This window comes from Malus sylvestris, chromosome 4 (genome assembly GCF_916048215.2).
Source record: "Malus sylvestris chromosome 4, drMalSylv7.2, whole genome shotgun sequence".
NCBI classification, from domain to species: domain Eukaryota; kingdom Viridiplantae; phylum Streptophyta; class Magnoliopsida; order Rosales; family Rosaceae; genus Malus; species Malus sylvestris.
The window spans coordinates 4,757,917-4,771,076 of NC_062263.1; the positions used below are offsets into that span (position 1 = coordinate 4,757,917).

A 13,160-nucleotide genomic window follows, 5' to 3' on the forward strand; every position below is an offset into this window, starting at 1 on the left:
AGGGAGGTTTGGTTTTGGTGAACCAATTCCCCCGACTGCACATCCCATGCAGTTTCCAAAGAGACCGAGAACTCTTGATGTATGGACAAATGCATATATCTTAGCTGTACTTAATTTCACAAAATGCTTGGGTTATCTCAATCTTAATATACAAACAAAACTTGTTCCCAAAAAAACAATCATGACAAGCATCAAAACGCATCCTTTGCTTGGCGTATGACACCCAAGGCTTCCGCATCATTCGCCGTGTCTGGAATATTCAACGACTGTCGAATCTCTCGACTTGATGTGCGAAGAAAAGGATTGCATTCCTTTTCCAGTTTTAATCTGGTTGGAACCTGTTATGTACACCACAAAAGAGTTTGAGGTCACTTGGACAGTAATTTAATGAAAATTGCCAGTGAACGTAGGATAAACAAAGAAAATTTTCATGCTCGCTATGAATTCTAGACATATTTACTGCATGTGGTGCAATAACCATAGACGATGAACAGAATGGCATGCACATGCTCGCTGCCTGATTAGGAACTGACATGCGTATTGGTGAGTTACATTGTTGTTTTATTCCTGAATAGCTAAGGCTTTTCTAACCCGATTCAAAGTCACAATTCACAAATTTCTCTCAAAAGATCATACTCGTTCAAAGAAAAGAAGACCTTAAGTTTCGGGCCTTAAGCAACTGGTAACCAAAAAAAGGGAAAAAGGAAGTCCTTGAGTTTACCGTAGGCATGCCCTTGTTGCGAAGATGGATGACATGAGCTGCATAGGACTGAAGTGCCTCATTCTCAGGTTCTATAGACAAGGCAAACTTTGAGTTACTCTGTCCAAAAAAAAAAGGGTTCTCTTCCTGTCAGGGCCTTCTTGTTCGTGGCATTAAAAAATTATGTAGGCCACAAAAAGAAACTGAAAGGGTAGTATGACTAACCAAGGTATATTCATGACCACAGTATATATCTGTGTCATCTGGCAAAGACGTGATCTTTGTAAGGGAAGAATGCATCTGTCACAAAGAAAAATCAACTGTTTGAGTACTGTACCCACGGAACAAGGACATAACAAAAAATGTATGCCAAACTCACCTGCTCAGGTGTTCCTTCAAACAACTTTCCACATGATAAGCTGAAGAGAGTATCGCCTGTAAAAATTGCCCCCGATTGAGGAAAGTAGAAGCCAATGTGACCTGCTTCCAATGAATACCGCAAGAAAATATTAGGAAAAAAAAAAAAAAAGGGAGGGTGGATCATCTGTAATGTAATGACATTTGGAACTACACCTAAGAAGCTACTTTGAAATGGATAGACTACAATTTTTGGTCACAAATTTTACTTAGATACTAAAGGTTGAAAAAGGCCTAGAAAGGGGCCAGTGGGGGTACTAACCACGATCCTAGACTCTAGATTTGAGATTATGCTTAGAAATTATTTTACAACTATTAGCATGAAACTTTAATATAAAGCGCCAACAGGATGCTGCTCATATACAGAAGAAACATACAAATCTGACGTGTAATGAAACAATAAAATCTAAAGCAAAAAAAGCATATTTCATGGTATGCAGTCATTGTGCTTGAGGAAGATAAACTGGCAGGTAAACTGCATTACAAATGAAAGAAACTTGACAGTTTCTTTGAGGAAGAATATCATAAAGTAGGAAGGGTGTAACATGCACTTAACGAGTCAGTCATTCAGAAAATTAATTAAACACAAAAAATAATCAGAAAATTAATTAACACACAAAATAACAAATCAAGAAACTATATTATTCAGCGATGAGTGTCCAAATGCAGCACATATAGTCATACTCGAGTAGAGTTTTTGGATGAAAAAGGGATGTTGATTAGGAAACCTCAAGGGATTTTTAGAATGTAATTAATGAATTATGACCTCTAGTATGACCAGGAGTCTCCATAACCTGCACCTCGTGCCCTGCAAACATCCACTTGTCTCCATCATTCAACGCAATATCAATGCCAGGAATTCTATCCCTGTCTATTCCTGAACCAATCACCTACAAGCAACAAAGGGATGAATAAACATGCAGAAAAAAAAATTCTGAGCCTAAACCACTTTGTAGAAGAAAAAACTATTCCATAAAGCTAAATGCAACAACAATCAAACAAAACGGCAGTTCTAAATTGATGCCGGACCAAAAGATCGAAGTTAATGTTACCATACCTTTGCACCATACCTTGCTTTTAACTCGGCATTACCACCAGTGTGATCGTGATGATGGTGTGTGTTCAGTATGTATGTCAGATTTCTGTTTTTCCGACTCAAAGCATCTATAACAGGTACAGCTTCAGAAGGATCAACAACACCAACTGTTCCAGTATCCTCATCATGTAAAAGATATGCATAGTTATCTCTAAGACATGGTACCTGAAAATTACAAGATGTGCAACTTTAACAACAAATGTATCGATAATGTTTTTCAAATCACTCTATATTGCTTAATGATCCTTAAAATGCTCAGGTGATTAAGGAAAACATTTATCAACACACACACACCCCAATCCATTACAAGTCCCAACAGCAAATATCAGGTTACATCAAAATTAAAAAAACAAGTTTTTTGAATATCTGCGGACAAACCATAATTTCCATTTTCCAAAGCCACCACTCTTTCTGCTATCTTTGTAACATTTGCAGATGTTCCCATAGATATTATATTTTCACCAATACTTCCATAATCAACCACCAATATTTCGATCAGTTATCGGAGATGTATCCTTAAAACTGGTTGTGGCCCCAGAAATACAGATATGAAGATATGAATGTAGGGAATCCCCGAGTCATAGACGGTTTAAATGCAAAAGGATAGAGAGATCTACTCACCAATTCAATATGTAACGAGGGGGACATATTAACAACACTGCAAAATTTAGCAACTTTAAGTGATCGACTAGCTCCTCCACGCAGAGTTTTTAACGGTGTAGACAATAGGTGCATGAATCCATACAGAAGGCCCTTTCCAAGGCAAAGCTGTCTCATGCCCGGCCATATGCAGAACCCATTCCTCCCCTAACATACGAAAGAAAGGTTTTCAAGTTCAAATAAAACAAAAATTACATCTACAGATACAGCAACAAGCAGCCACTTCCTGCCCTTCTCACAATAACAAAAAAAGCAATTTTGAAGCTTTGCATCCCATATATATATACCGATCTAACCGAAATCTCAAAAGAAATGGAAAAACAGCAAAAAACCCATTTGCCTAGATGAAGCATAAAATTATAAAAAGGTACCAAATTTGGCATTGACATCAGCCAAAGTCCTTAAGTTTCTCATCCTTACTCTAAAACCAAACATTCATATCAGTTTACTAAAAGCGGCAGCCTCTAACCCTTAAAACCCAATTTGCAAATAACCCCAAATCGATTTAGCAAAAAAGCATCAAACCAAAACGCATTTGCCTATAAATTTGCAACAATCGCAACCTATACAATTAAATTGCATAAATACAGTGATACACAAGAAAACATGAGTATTAATATCGAAAATTTGGACAAGAAGGAGCGGAATTTAGCAGAGAAATGAGAAATCGAATCAGAAAATTTGGGGAAAAGGAAATGAAAGTAGTAAAAAGCAGAGGGAGAGAGAGAGAGGGACGAACCCTAGTGCAAGGGAGGGAGGCCATGGCGCAAGAGGCCTTGGATACCATCTGCATCTCTCTCAAACTCACTCTCCCTTACTCTTCTTGTTCAGGAGAGAGAGGGAGGAGAGAGAAATGTGTAATTGCTTGGGTTTGTGGGTGTGGGTTGGCACTTGGTGGTTGAGCACTCAATTGTCAATTCTCTCTCTTATTTTTTTCTTTTTCCGTTATTTTTGCTCTGAATTAGTTTTTTTTTGGCTTTGTTTTATGAGAATTTTAATGAAAAGCACCGGTAGTGTTCATTTTAACGAAAAATCACATTTTTACACTAAAAAGTCAATCTTGATACTATTCACTTTACCATTTTTTTGTCTTTATCATTAAAACTCAAAGCCATTTTCATTAGTTTTCCTTTGTTTTATTTTTTTGACATTGAAGGTAGGCTTTGGTTTCTTTTGCCATCGTTCATCTGGAAAGGGATTGTCTTTTTATTCTAATTCATCAAATCAATGAATTTATGCTATTAAATTTTGATTCAACAGTTACAAATAGAAGCTCATTTTAAAAATTATAATCAATGAATTTATGCTATTAAATTTTGATTCAACAGTTACAAATAGAAGCTCATTTTAAAAATTATAATAACATTAGACGTTGGATTAAATTTCAATGACACGAATCCACTGATTTGATGAATTAAAAGGAAGAGATATCCCTTTCCGTTCATCCCCACCACTCTTACCAAAGGTACTACCACCCATAGGGCTAATTTAGTGTTGTGCTTTGGAAAATAAATTATTTTTATTATATTATGAGAATAAGCAATTACGAAATAAAATCGAGCTTGTTTGAAAATGTTTTTAAAATAAATAATAAAAATGATTTTAGAGAAAATATTTTTGGGTTTTAAAAGTACTCGAAGTACTTCTACAAGAAGCACCAATTATGTGATTCTTGCAGGAAGCAATTCAAGTGTGTTTTTTTGGGATTCATTTGCATTTTAACTAAGTATTTGCTTCAAAAATATTTTCACCAAAAAACTTTCAGCTATTTTAAAAATACTTCCAAACAAGTCCGAAGTAAAGTATTTGTAAACTATAATTGTAAAAGTACTTTTAAAAAACAAGAAAGTTATAATATTTAGTAAATTTTTATGTAAACAGGTTTGATTCATTGATTGTGTAAAATAATAAAAATAAACATAAAATTTTTGGCTTTTCTTCATCTTACCTTTTTTTTACCTTTCTTTCTTTTTCTTTCTGTCAGGAAATTTCTTGACATTTCTTCCTTTTTTGTCATTTTCTTCCTTTTTCTTTTTGTCATAAAGTTTCTGAGTTTATGGGCCCATTTTTTTCTTTCCAATTTGGGCTTATTGGAGTTGGCCTGGCCCAATAAATTACTTCCTTCCAGAAGCATCCAAATGCGGGTTATGTTATGTTAGTGGAGCTTTACCCAAAATAGCTGACCTAAGCAACTGCAAGTCGAACTTCGGCCGGCGATGGTTTCCAGCAGAAAAATGAGAGAGCCAAAGATGAAGCTTCTTCTTCGAGCTCTGCAGCTTCTGCTTCCACTTCTAATCCTCCACTTCCGTTCCGCCACCTCTGAAATCTTCTTCGAAGAACGATTCGAAGGTAAAATCTTTTTCTTAGAATCCAAACAGTGTGTAGAACGTGGAAACTTGTTGCGTTTCAGATCCAAGTCTTTCAAGTTTGATTGCTTAGATTAGTAGCCAAAGCAGTGATCTGGAGAGCTTCTAGTTGTCTTGTGAAATGCTTGAGTTGTTACACCTTGTTTGGCATGTGAGAAAATGGTAGGAGATTAAAGATCATAAATTATATGTTTATTGGGCTTGTTAAGAAACTGTCAACTTTGTGTACCTCAATCAGTTAAGTATAGTAAAAAAACACCTGAAAAATGCTCGGGTTTTCGGGTTATTATTTCTTGCCTTTTTTTTTTGTTTTGGCTCTGAATTGTTTCCGCGGTTTTTTTCCTCTCTTGCTTTTGGATTTGATGAAATGTTTCCGTTAACCGGAAAAAAAAATTAGTGGAGTATGAGATATTGTGTCTGTATGAGTGTTATTGGAAGACTATTTGATTAGTTGAGCAATAGGGTTTATAACTTGTTTAGATTTTTGAACTTTCTGATGTTTGTAATCGTTGTTGCGGAAAAAAGATGGGTGGAAAAGCCGCTGGGTCTTATCAGACTGGAAAAGGGCAGAAGGAAAAGCAGGAACGTTCAAGTACACTGCAGGGAAATGGCCGGGGGATCCTGATGATAAAGGTATCCCTGTAACTTTTTTGCTTATTAGCTCTGTTTCAGAATACATTTCATTGATTTTTCATTAAACTGGAATCGAGGAAATGCAACGTTGCTTGATTGATCATCTGTTTCAAATTTGATATGATGCTTTAAAATTTTTGGTTATTAGCTCGAAAGAAAATCTGAACTGGTACTAGATTCGGCACCCTATAATTTATGGGTGGTGCTGTCCACGCACCCCTTCTTACCTTCCACACACCCCAAGTTAATTTCTGTGACTCTGTCCTTTGATCTTGTTCAATTCATTCGATTCGACGGCCGGAAATTGAGAGAGGTGTGTGGAAGGTAAAAGGGTGTGTGTGGATAGCAACCCTAATTTATTAATAAGACAGTTATAATAGTTATTGGAGAATGTGAGTCATAAATGATCTCAGTACTCAATTGTTAATTCCTGTCTTTTATTTAGTTTGATGTTAAGTGCATTTCTTATACATGAGAACAATTGTCCCAACTGGGAGCTGACAGCTCCTAATGTGACTGTCTGCTTCTTTGAAGCTCACGGATATACCTAAGGATAAAGTTTGCGTAGGCCCTTGGATTAGTCTGTATTCAAAATTTGTTGTCATATCTTATCATCTATTCATACCATTTATCCCATACTATTGTAGAAGAAATACATGAGCAAGGGAATAAGGACCTCTTAGAAAGAAGTGTCAATGTAGTCATGTTAAGACGAGAAAAGAGGAGATGTAGGTGACAATAAAGAAATGATGAATTGTAATGTGTTTGAACTTTGATTATATTTCCTTAGGTTTTTTCAGGGTGATCTTGTCATAACTAAAGAACCATCAGATATGTAAATCTACTCGTATCATGTTTTCTGGTGGACAGCTCTGCAAGCTCTAACTAAAATTGGACGATCCTAGAATGGGTATGCTGAAGGTGAATAGACAAACTAGTTTGTGTTGAAAAAGAATAAATTTGTGATTATGAATGATGAAAAACCTAACATAACAGAGGTAATCGTTATTGCCATATGGTTCGTAGGAATCGGAGAAAACACCTTGCTTTCATAATCTAATTGTTGGTTTTCAATTTTCCATTAGAAGCTGCATTGGAGTCTCAATTAATTCATCCATTAAATATTTTTGAAATTTATGCAGGCATTCAAACATATAATGATGCCAAGCATTTTGCCATATCTGCTAAAGTACCTGAGTTCAGCAACAAAAATAGAACTCTAGTTGTCCAGTATTCGATTAAATTTGAGCAAGACATAGAATGTGGTGGTGGTTACATCAAGCTTCTCTCTAGCTATGTCAATCAGAAGAAGTTCGGTGGTGATACCCCGTACAGGTGTGTGAATAATTTACCTTGTGTAAATCAACATTAGCTCATGCTTTGTGATATTGAAATCTCCAATACTTGCTTATATTGGTGAAGCCTCTATTTACAAAGATAATTGTAGAAGTTTTTTTCTATGTGATTGTTGTATTTGACATATTCTTATAAAATACTTTTCCAATCATTTACTCATTGATGTTTGGGTGGTAATAATAAAATCATTTTGTATGTATGACTATTTTTGCTACTTTTAGTCCCCTTTTTTTATGCAGTCGTTGAATTAGTAAGATAAAGCACGTCGCTTTTATGGCTAGCTGACATGGTTACTTATATGTTCTTTTGGTTGCCATTGAGTATAGATTCCAAACACATCAGAACACATGTTCCTCCGCATAAATGCACTCAAAGCACATGACACACAGGTGTACCTTGGTTAAGTTAAGTGTGCTTAAGGGTTTAAGCATACCAGTGTTTGCAAGGCTTTCTTGTCGTTATCGTAAATGAGCCAACTCAAGGGTTTAAGCATACATGTTGTTGTGCTTTGAAAAAAAGCTGCTGTGAGAATAAGCGGCTGTGCTGTGAAAATAAGCGGTTGTGAAAAAAATCAGCCGAGTGTTTGGTAAACTTTTTTGTAAAAGTGCTTTTGAAAAAAAAAGCAGTCTGATAGTGGGTCTTTTCATTAAAGGAGCACTGTAGCTCCGTGTGCTTTGAAAAAAAGCCAGTTTTCCAAAGCTACAAATAGCAGCTTCAGCTTTTTCCTTTGATTTCAGCTTATTCTCACAGCAGCTTCCAAAATAAGCTCTTTTTTTTCAGTTTACCAAACACCTAAAACCCTCACAGCTTTTTTTCATGGGTGCTTTTTTTTTAAGCACCTCACTCCCAAACCACCCCTTAGACTTGTATATTTCTGTATGCTCTAATCAATTATGCACAAAGAGAGAGAAGTATCCTCCTTGGTTGCATTAAACATTAGGGAGGACTGATTCTTCTTTATATTTCTTAGGAAGTGACTAATTAGACTGCAAGTCAAAACCCTCCCAATAATGGGATTTGTACACAAGGGGTATAAGTGATTATTTATTTATTTTTTATTTTTTTGTGTGTGATATCATATACTGCAAGAAACGATCCATAACCATACCCATTTGACCTTTGAGGATGCTTATGACAAGCTTATCAACAATACAGTGCAGTCCATATACTTATCGGAAATAACAAGATGCACTTGGGGATTGACTTGGTTAGGAAGGACCGAAAAACTAATCATCAAAGCATATACATGCACTTGTATACTCTGTTATTTGGTAGTATTGAGTTCATCTTGGAATCTTGTTGTCTTTCTCTATATCAAGCTCAAATGCTTCATACTACTTGTTTGAACAACATTCTGTTTAATTTGGTTAATTGCTATTAATACTTAACTGAATACATAAAGACCATGGTTCTGACTTCATGTTATTTTTTCTGCAGTTTCATGTTTGGACCAGATTTATGTGGCACACAGACAAAAAAACTCCATGTTATACTTTCCTACCAGGGGCAGAATTATCCCATAAAAAAGGATCTCCAATGTGAAACAGACAAGTTAACTCATTTCTATACATTTATTCTTAGGCCTGATGCAACTTACAGCGTCCTTGTTGATAATCGAGAGAGAGATTCTGGAAGCATGTATACAGATTGGGATATCCTTCCTCCAAAAAAAATAAAGGATGTGAACGCAAAAAAGGTACGATATTATAAAGTTTTGGACACTGGACACTAGTTGATGTCATGCACAACCAATCAATTTAGTGTTTTTAAGTTTGAGAAGTTGCTTTCATCAAAAGCTATATTTCTAGATCTGTACACAAGTACTACGTTATCTTGTGGGTTTCTCATTTATGTCATTATTTCTTTGCGCACCAATCTCCATATCATACCTCAACCAAAAAGTTCCCTGCCTTACCACAAATTATCTACTGACTAGTATTGCCCTCACAGCCAGCCGACTGGGATGACAGAGAGTATATTAATGACCCTAATGAAGTCAAACCGGAGGTATCCTATCCTGGGACTCTCTAGTCATGATTGAATAGGTTACAATCCATTTACGTGATTCTTACTGAAATAGTCTGTTTCAATGTTGTAGGGCTATGATTCAATTCCATCTGAAATTCCTGATCCAAAAGCCAAAGAGGTTTGTAGATGTCATGTGTTATAAATGTTTATAGAGACTGTGCTATTTAGTTAGTGGTGTTTAACATATAAATGATGTTCTGGAAAGAAGTATTCTTTCTGTTATATGTATTATGTGGAGCTATTTAATTTTCTTGATTGATAGGATTTAAGAAGGAAATCTACCTGAATGCGGTATTGACAACTAACCAACATCTACTAATTTATTTGCTTCTATCTTCATTGAATAAATTTGTTTGTTCATCATGAATTACTAAATACGTAATAAGTCTTCTGGAAAACACTGATGGTTTCTCAGCCCGAAGACTGGGATGAGGAAGAGAATGGAATTTGGAGGCAATCAAAGATCCCAAATCCAGCATACAAAGGACCATGGAAGCGCAAGGTGCTTTTGAGCTAGATGTAGATAGCAAAAGATTCAAAAACTCATTTGTTGATTTAAGTTTCTAATTTGTTATCCTGCAGAAAATCAAGAACCCCAACTATAAGGGAAAGTGGAAGACTCCATGGATTGATAACCCCGGTATGTTAATGTGTTTTAGAATATTAAGTGGCAGAGATGGTTTATAGTTTATTATATTTGAGACTAAAATACGCTAAGGAATTTGAATTATCGGGTTAGAATCTCAGAAAGAAGTGAGAATGGCAGAAAAAATGTATTCATTTGGAGAGTTTGTGTTGACTACGTTTGTACCAGGACTTGATTGATGTGATATGATCCACCTATTTGATTATTCAACTTATGGTGGACCGTGATTTACAATGTCTGGCTCAGCCTACAACAGAATGTATAGGCCTATAACGCTATAACATATATTAGATGCAATCCTCATTTAGTGTCTATCTGTTTATAACTTTATACAAATGATTATGAAAGCCGTTTCACATGGTTTGCATTTTCTTTACACTGATAAGGTTTGTCCATGTGTTGGTCTGCGATGTTGCATATTTGTTTAGGAGTTATTGATAAGTATATAAATGGTTTGATGTGTCTAGACAGGTTATCCACTTTTCACTTTTCAGTTTGGGTTTAAAGAGTACTTCCTCTTTTCCTGTGTTTCTGCAGAGTTTGAGGACGATCCTGACCTATATGTGCTGAAGCCAATTAAATATGTGGGCATTGAAGTTTGGCAGGTATGTGTAAACTGTGTTATGAACTTATGAGTCATGAGTCATGACTTGTTCTACGAGGAGTTGACAAATTAGTTTGAGGTTACCTGTGAATCATTTACACTCTTAAAGGCAAGGAAACTGACTGTTGCTTATTTTATGTGGACAATATTAGAAAAACTGCTAATAGAAAAAGAAACTGCAACATTTCTCGAGCAGTTGACTTTTAGTTGCAATGGATTCGTTTACGCTTTCGTTCATGTGATGGTTTTCTCTTCCCCATCCAAAAATGAACTGCCTTTTCTGAACTTGTTCTGAATTTCTGAGCTTTGGAATACTTGGCTTTTCTGGAATGTGGACCCTTCTAACAATCAACAATCATTGCAGGTGAAGGCTGGTTCAGTTTTCGACAACATTTTAATTTGTGATGATCCACGGTATGCAAAAGAAGTTGTAGAAGAGGTTTTTTCCAATAGAGACGTGAGTTCTTGCTCTTAAATGTCTATGTTTGTCATTTATCTCAGTTAAAGTCTGAGTTGCATAACAATGACCACAATTTTAGGCTGAGAAAGAAGCTTTTGAGGAAGCAGAGAAGCAGAGGAAAGCTCGAGAAGAAGAGGTGATTTACAAGAGGCCATGTTGCTTTTTTAACTTTTCTGAGGTTGTACTGTAGTGTTCAAACAATAACCCTATCAATGACATCTATCCACTATGCTTGTTCATGTAGGAGGCTAAAAGAGCGAGAGAGGAAGGTGAAAAAAGGAAGAGGGAGAGGGATCGCGAATATGGCAGGGATAGGAGGCGCCGTAGAAGGGTATTGTATTTCCTGATTTGGTCTCATCAATAACATTTTTAAATCTATGTTGTCTCAATATCACCATATTTCTGATGGACCTAATGCTGTTGATCTATTTTACGCTAGTGAGGTACTGGTTTGATAGATGAAAAGAATCTTTTCATAAATACATCTATTTAAGAAAGTCATTTAAATTGTGAATCCCCAAGGCATTCAAATCTTTAAGGGTAGAGAAAAAGAATGTAGTACAAATTACAAAATATTTGAAAAGGAAGTATATGGCTTAAATGCCGGTAGAGAAAAGCGGTCTGGGGGAAGCTTTAAGAAGCATTCCCAGACTAAGGTCGCATGGATTAGTTTGCGTAAACAATCATAAAACGGATAAAACTATTTTAGTTGGATTTTTGTTTTGATTTATTAACTATGGGGAGGAAAAGAAGACAATGTAAAGCTAATAATTGTATTCAAGTTTGGCTAAGCAATTGATGAAATCAGATATCCCTAAGATATTAGACACCTCCGAGGTCCGAGGACAATATTACCTCAAACGCTATAATCTATCCCTAGTGTGTAACAGTGCATGATTTTCCCCACTTCCCATATCGTAAATGATTTCCCACTGAAAGTCTAATTTGAGAACCTTTTTTTGTTTTGCAGCATGATCCCCATGATTATCTGGATGATTACCATGTAAGAACTAACTTTTTCTCTTTTGTTCCTCCCTTCGTTTGCCACATCCGCGTATCTCCTCCGACTTATTCCTTTCGTATTATTTTCCTTTCCATATAAGTGGTAACCAGTTTAGCTATATTATTTACCAAAATTGTCTGTAAAACAGAAACATCTCAGCACGAGAACCTTGCTCGTTTTTTATTTACATGAGTTGGGGTAGGAGCTATACTAGTGCACCTTGGTCGCATTTAAACAGTACAGGTCCTACTCCAACTCGTAAACAATGGGTGTTTAGGCACCTTACCACCGATTCAATTGAACAAATCGAAGATTCCAGTCTTGATATCCTTAAAATGTAGACCTATGACCCAAATTTTAGTTTTAAATAAGTTTAGAAAGTTTTGCTCTTGTTTTTTCGTCCCAATATCTGTTTTCGTTGACCTTGCAGGATGAACTGTGAGGAGGCAGGCACCAGCAGCAGATGTTCGCTATGCGTATTTCGGGTGTGGGAAGCATTTCCAATTGTTAGAGAAGCATGTTTTATCTCGTCCGTTGGACATGCCTTGTGTGTTGGTACAATTGTTTAAACATCAAAATTAAACCCTTATTAACTGCCAATTTTGGGTTCAAAAGAACCATTAGCAGCATTTAGTGGTGGATTGAAAACTATTGTATCCACTGTGCTCTGCATGCTTATGGCTCAAATATAGACTTGTTGACTTATAGTTGTGCCTTTTTAGAGCATGTATACTTGGAATCGATGTGAGATGTGAGGGAGAAAGAGAGTTGTTCCGACACGATTACGCACACAAGAAATAAGAAAAATGTGAGGCCACCTTTCAAATATGGGAATGGGATCAAATAAGTGTAGGCGCTGGGTGGTGGTGATCCGAGGTCTTTTTTTACAAATCGGTTGGAAAAATCGGCTGGGCTTTAGGAGGTGCTAGCTAGGCAGTTGGGCAGTGTTTTATTTTATTTATTTTTATTTTTTTTTAAATAAAAAATAAATAAAAAATTCATATCTAAGTTTTCGAGGGATATGGTGAATAAGAGTTTGATGCATTGCTTTGTAACTTTGCGAATATCTTACATTGCTATATTTTTTTAATTTCCTCCTATTTTGTATTTTATGTGGTTTTGACGGCTGGATTGGAGAATGAATCATGTGCCAGTATTTAACGGTAAAGTGGAATAAATTTCATTGAATCT

The 13,160-nt window shown here is 36.0% G+C and overlaps 2 protein-coding genes across 2 annotated transcripts; one reads left to right on the forward strand and one right to left on the reverse strand.

Moving 5' to 3' along the window:
* Positions 1-80: 80 nt before the first annotated feature.
* On the reverse strand, positions 81-3,778 carry LOC126619338 (hydroxyacylglutathione hydrolase 2, mitochondrial-like). Its single transcript, XM_050287678.1, has 8 exons — positions 3,613-3,778; positions 2,835-3,020; positions 2,175-2,378; positions 1,884-2,007; positions 1,080-1,180; positions 926-1,000; positions 722-820; positions 81-338 (listed from the first exon to the last, which is right to left on the reverse strand). Exons 1-8 carry the CDS (start codon positions 3,664-3,666, stop codon positions 192-194), a joined length of 990 nt encoding a protein of 329 aa, XP_050143635.1. The 5' UTR covers positions 3,667-3,778; the 3' UTR covers positions 81-191.
* Positions 3,779-5,037: 1,259 nt separating this feature from the next.
* Positions 5,038-12,674, forward strand: LOC126619336 (calreticulin-3). Its single transcript, XM_050287674.1, has 14 exons — positions 5,038-5,222; positions 5,765-5,872; positions 7,015-7,207; positions 8,666-8,924; positions 9,179-9,235; positions 9,327-9,374; positions 9,672-9,758; positions 9,839-9,896; positions 10,440-10,507; positions 10,871-10,963; positions 11,046-11,102; positions 11,211-11,297; positions 11,937-11,969; positions 12,400-12,674. The coding sequence occupies exons 1-14, from the start codon at positions 5,090-5,092 to the stop codon at positions 12,409-12,411; spliced, it is 1,293 nt and encodes a 430-aa protein (XP_050143631.1). The 5' UTR covers positions 5,038-5,089; the 3' UTR covers positions 12,412-12,674.
* The last annotated feature ends 486 nt before the right edge of the window (positions 12,675-13,160 follow it).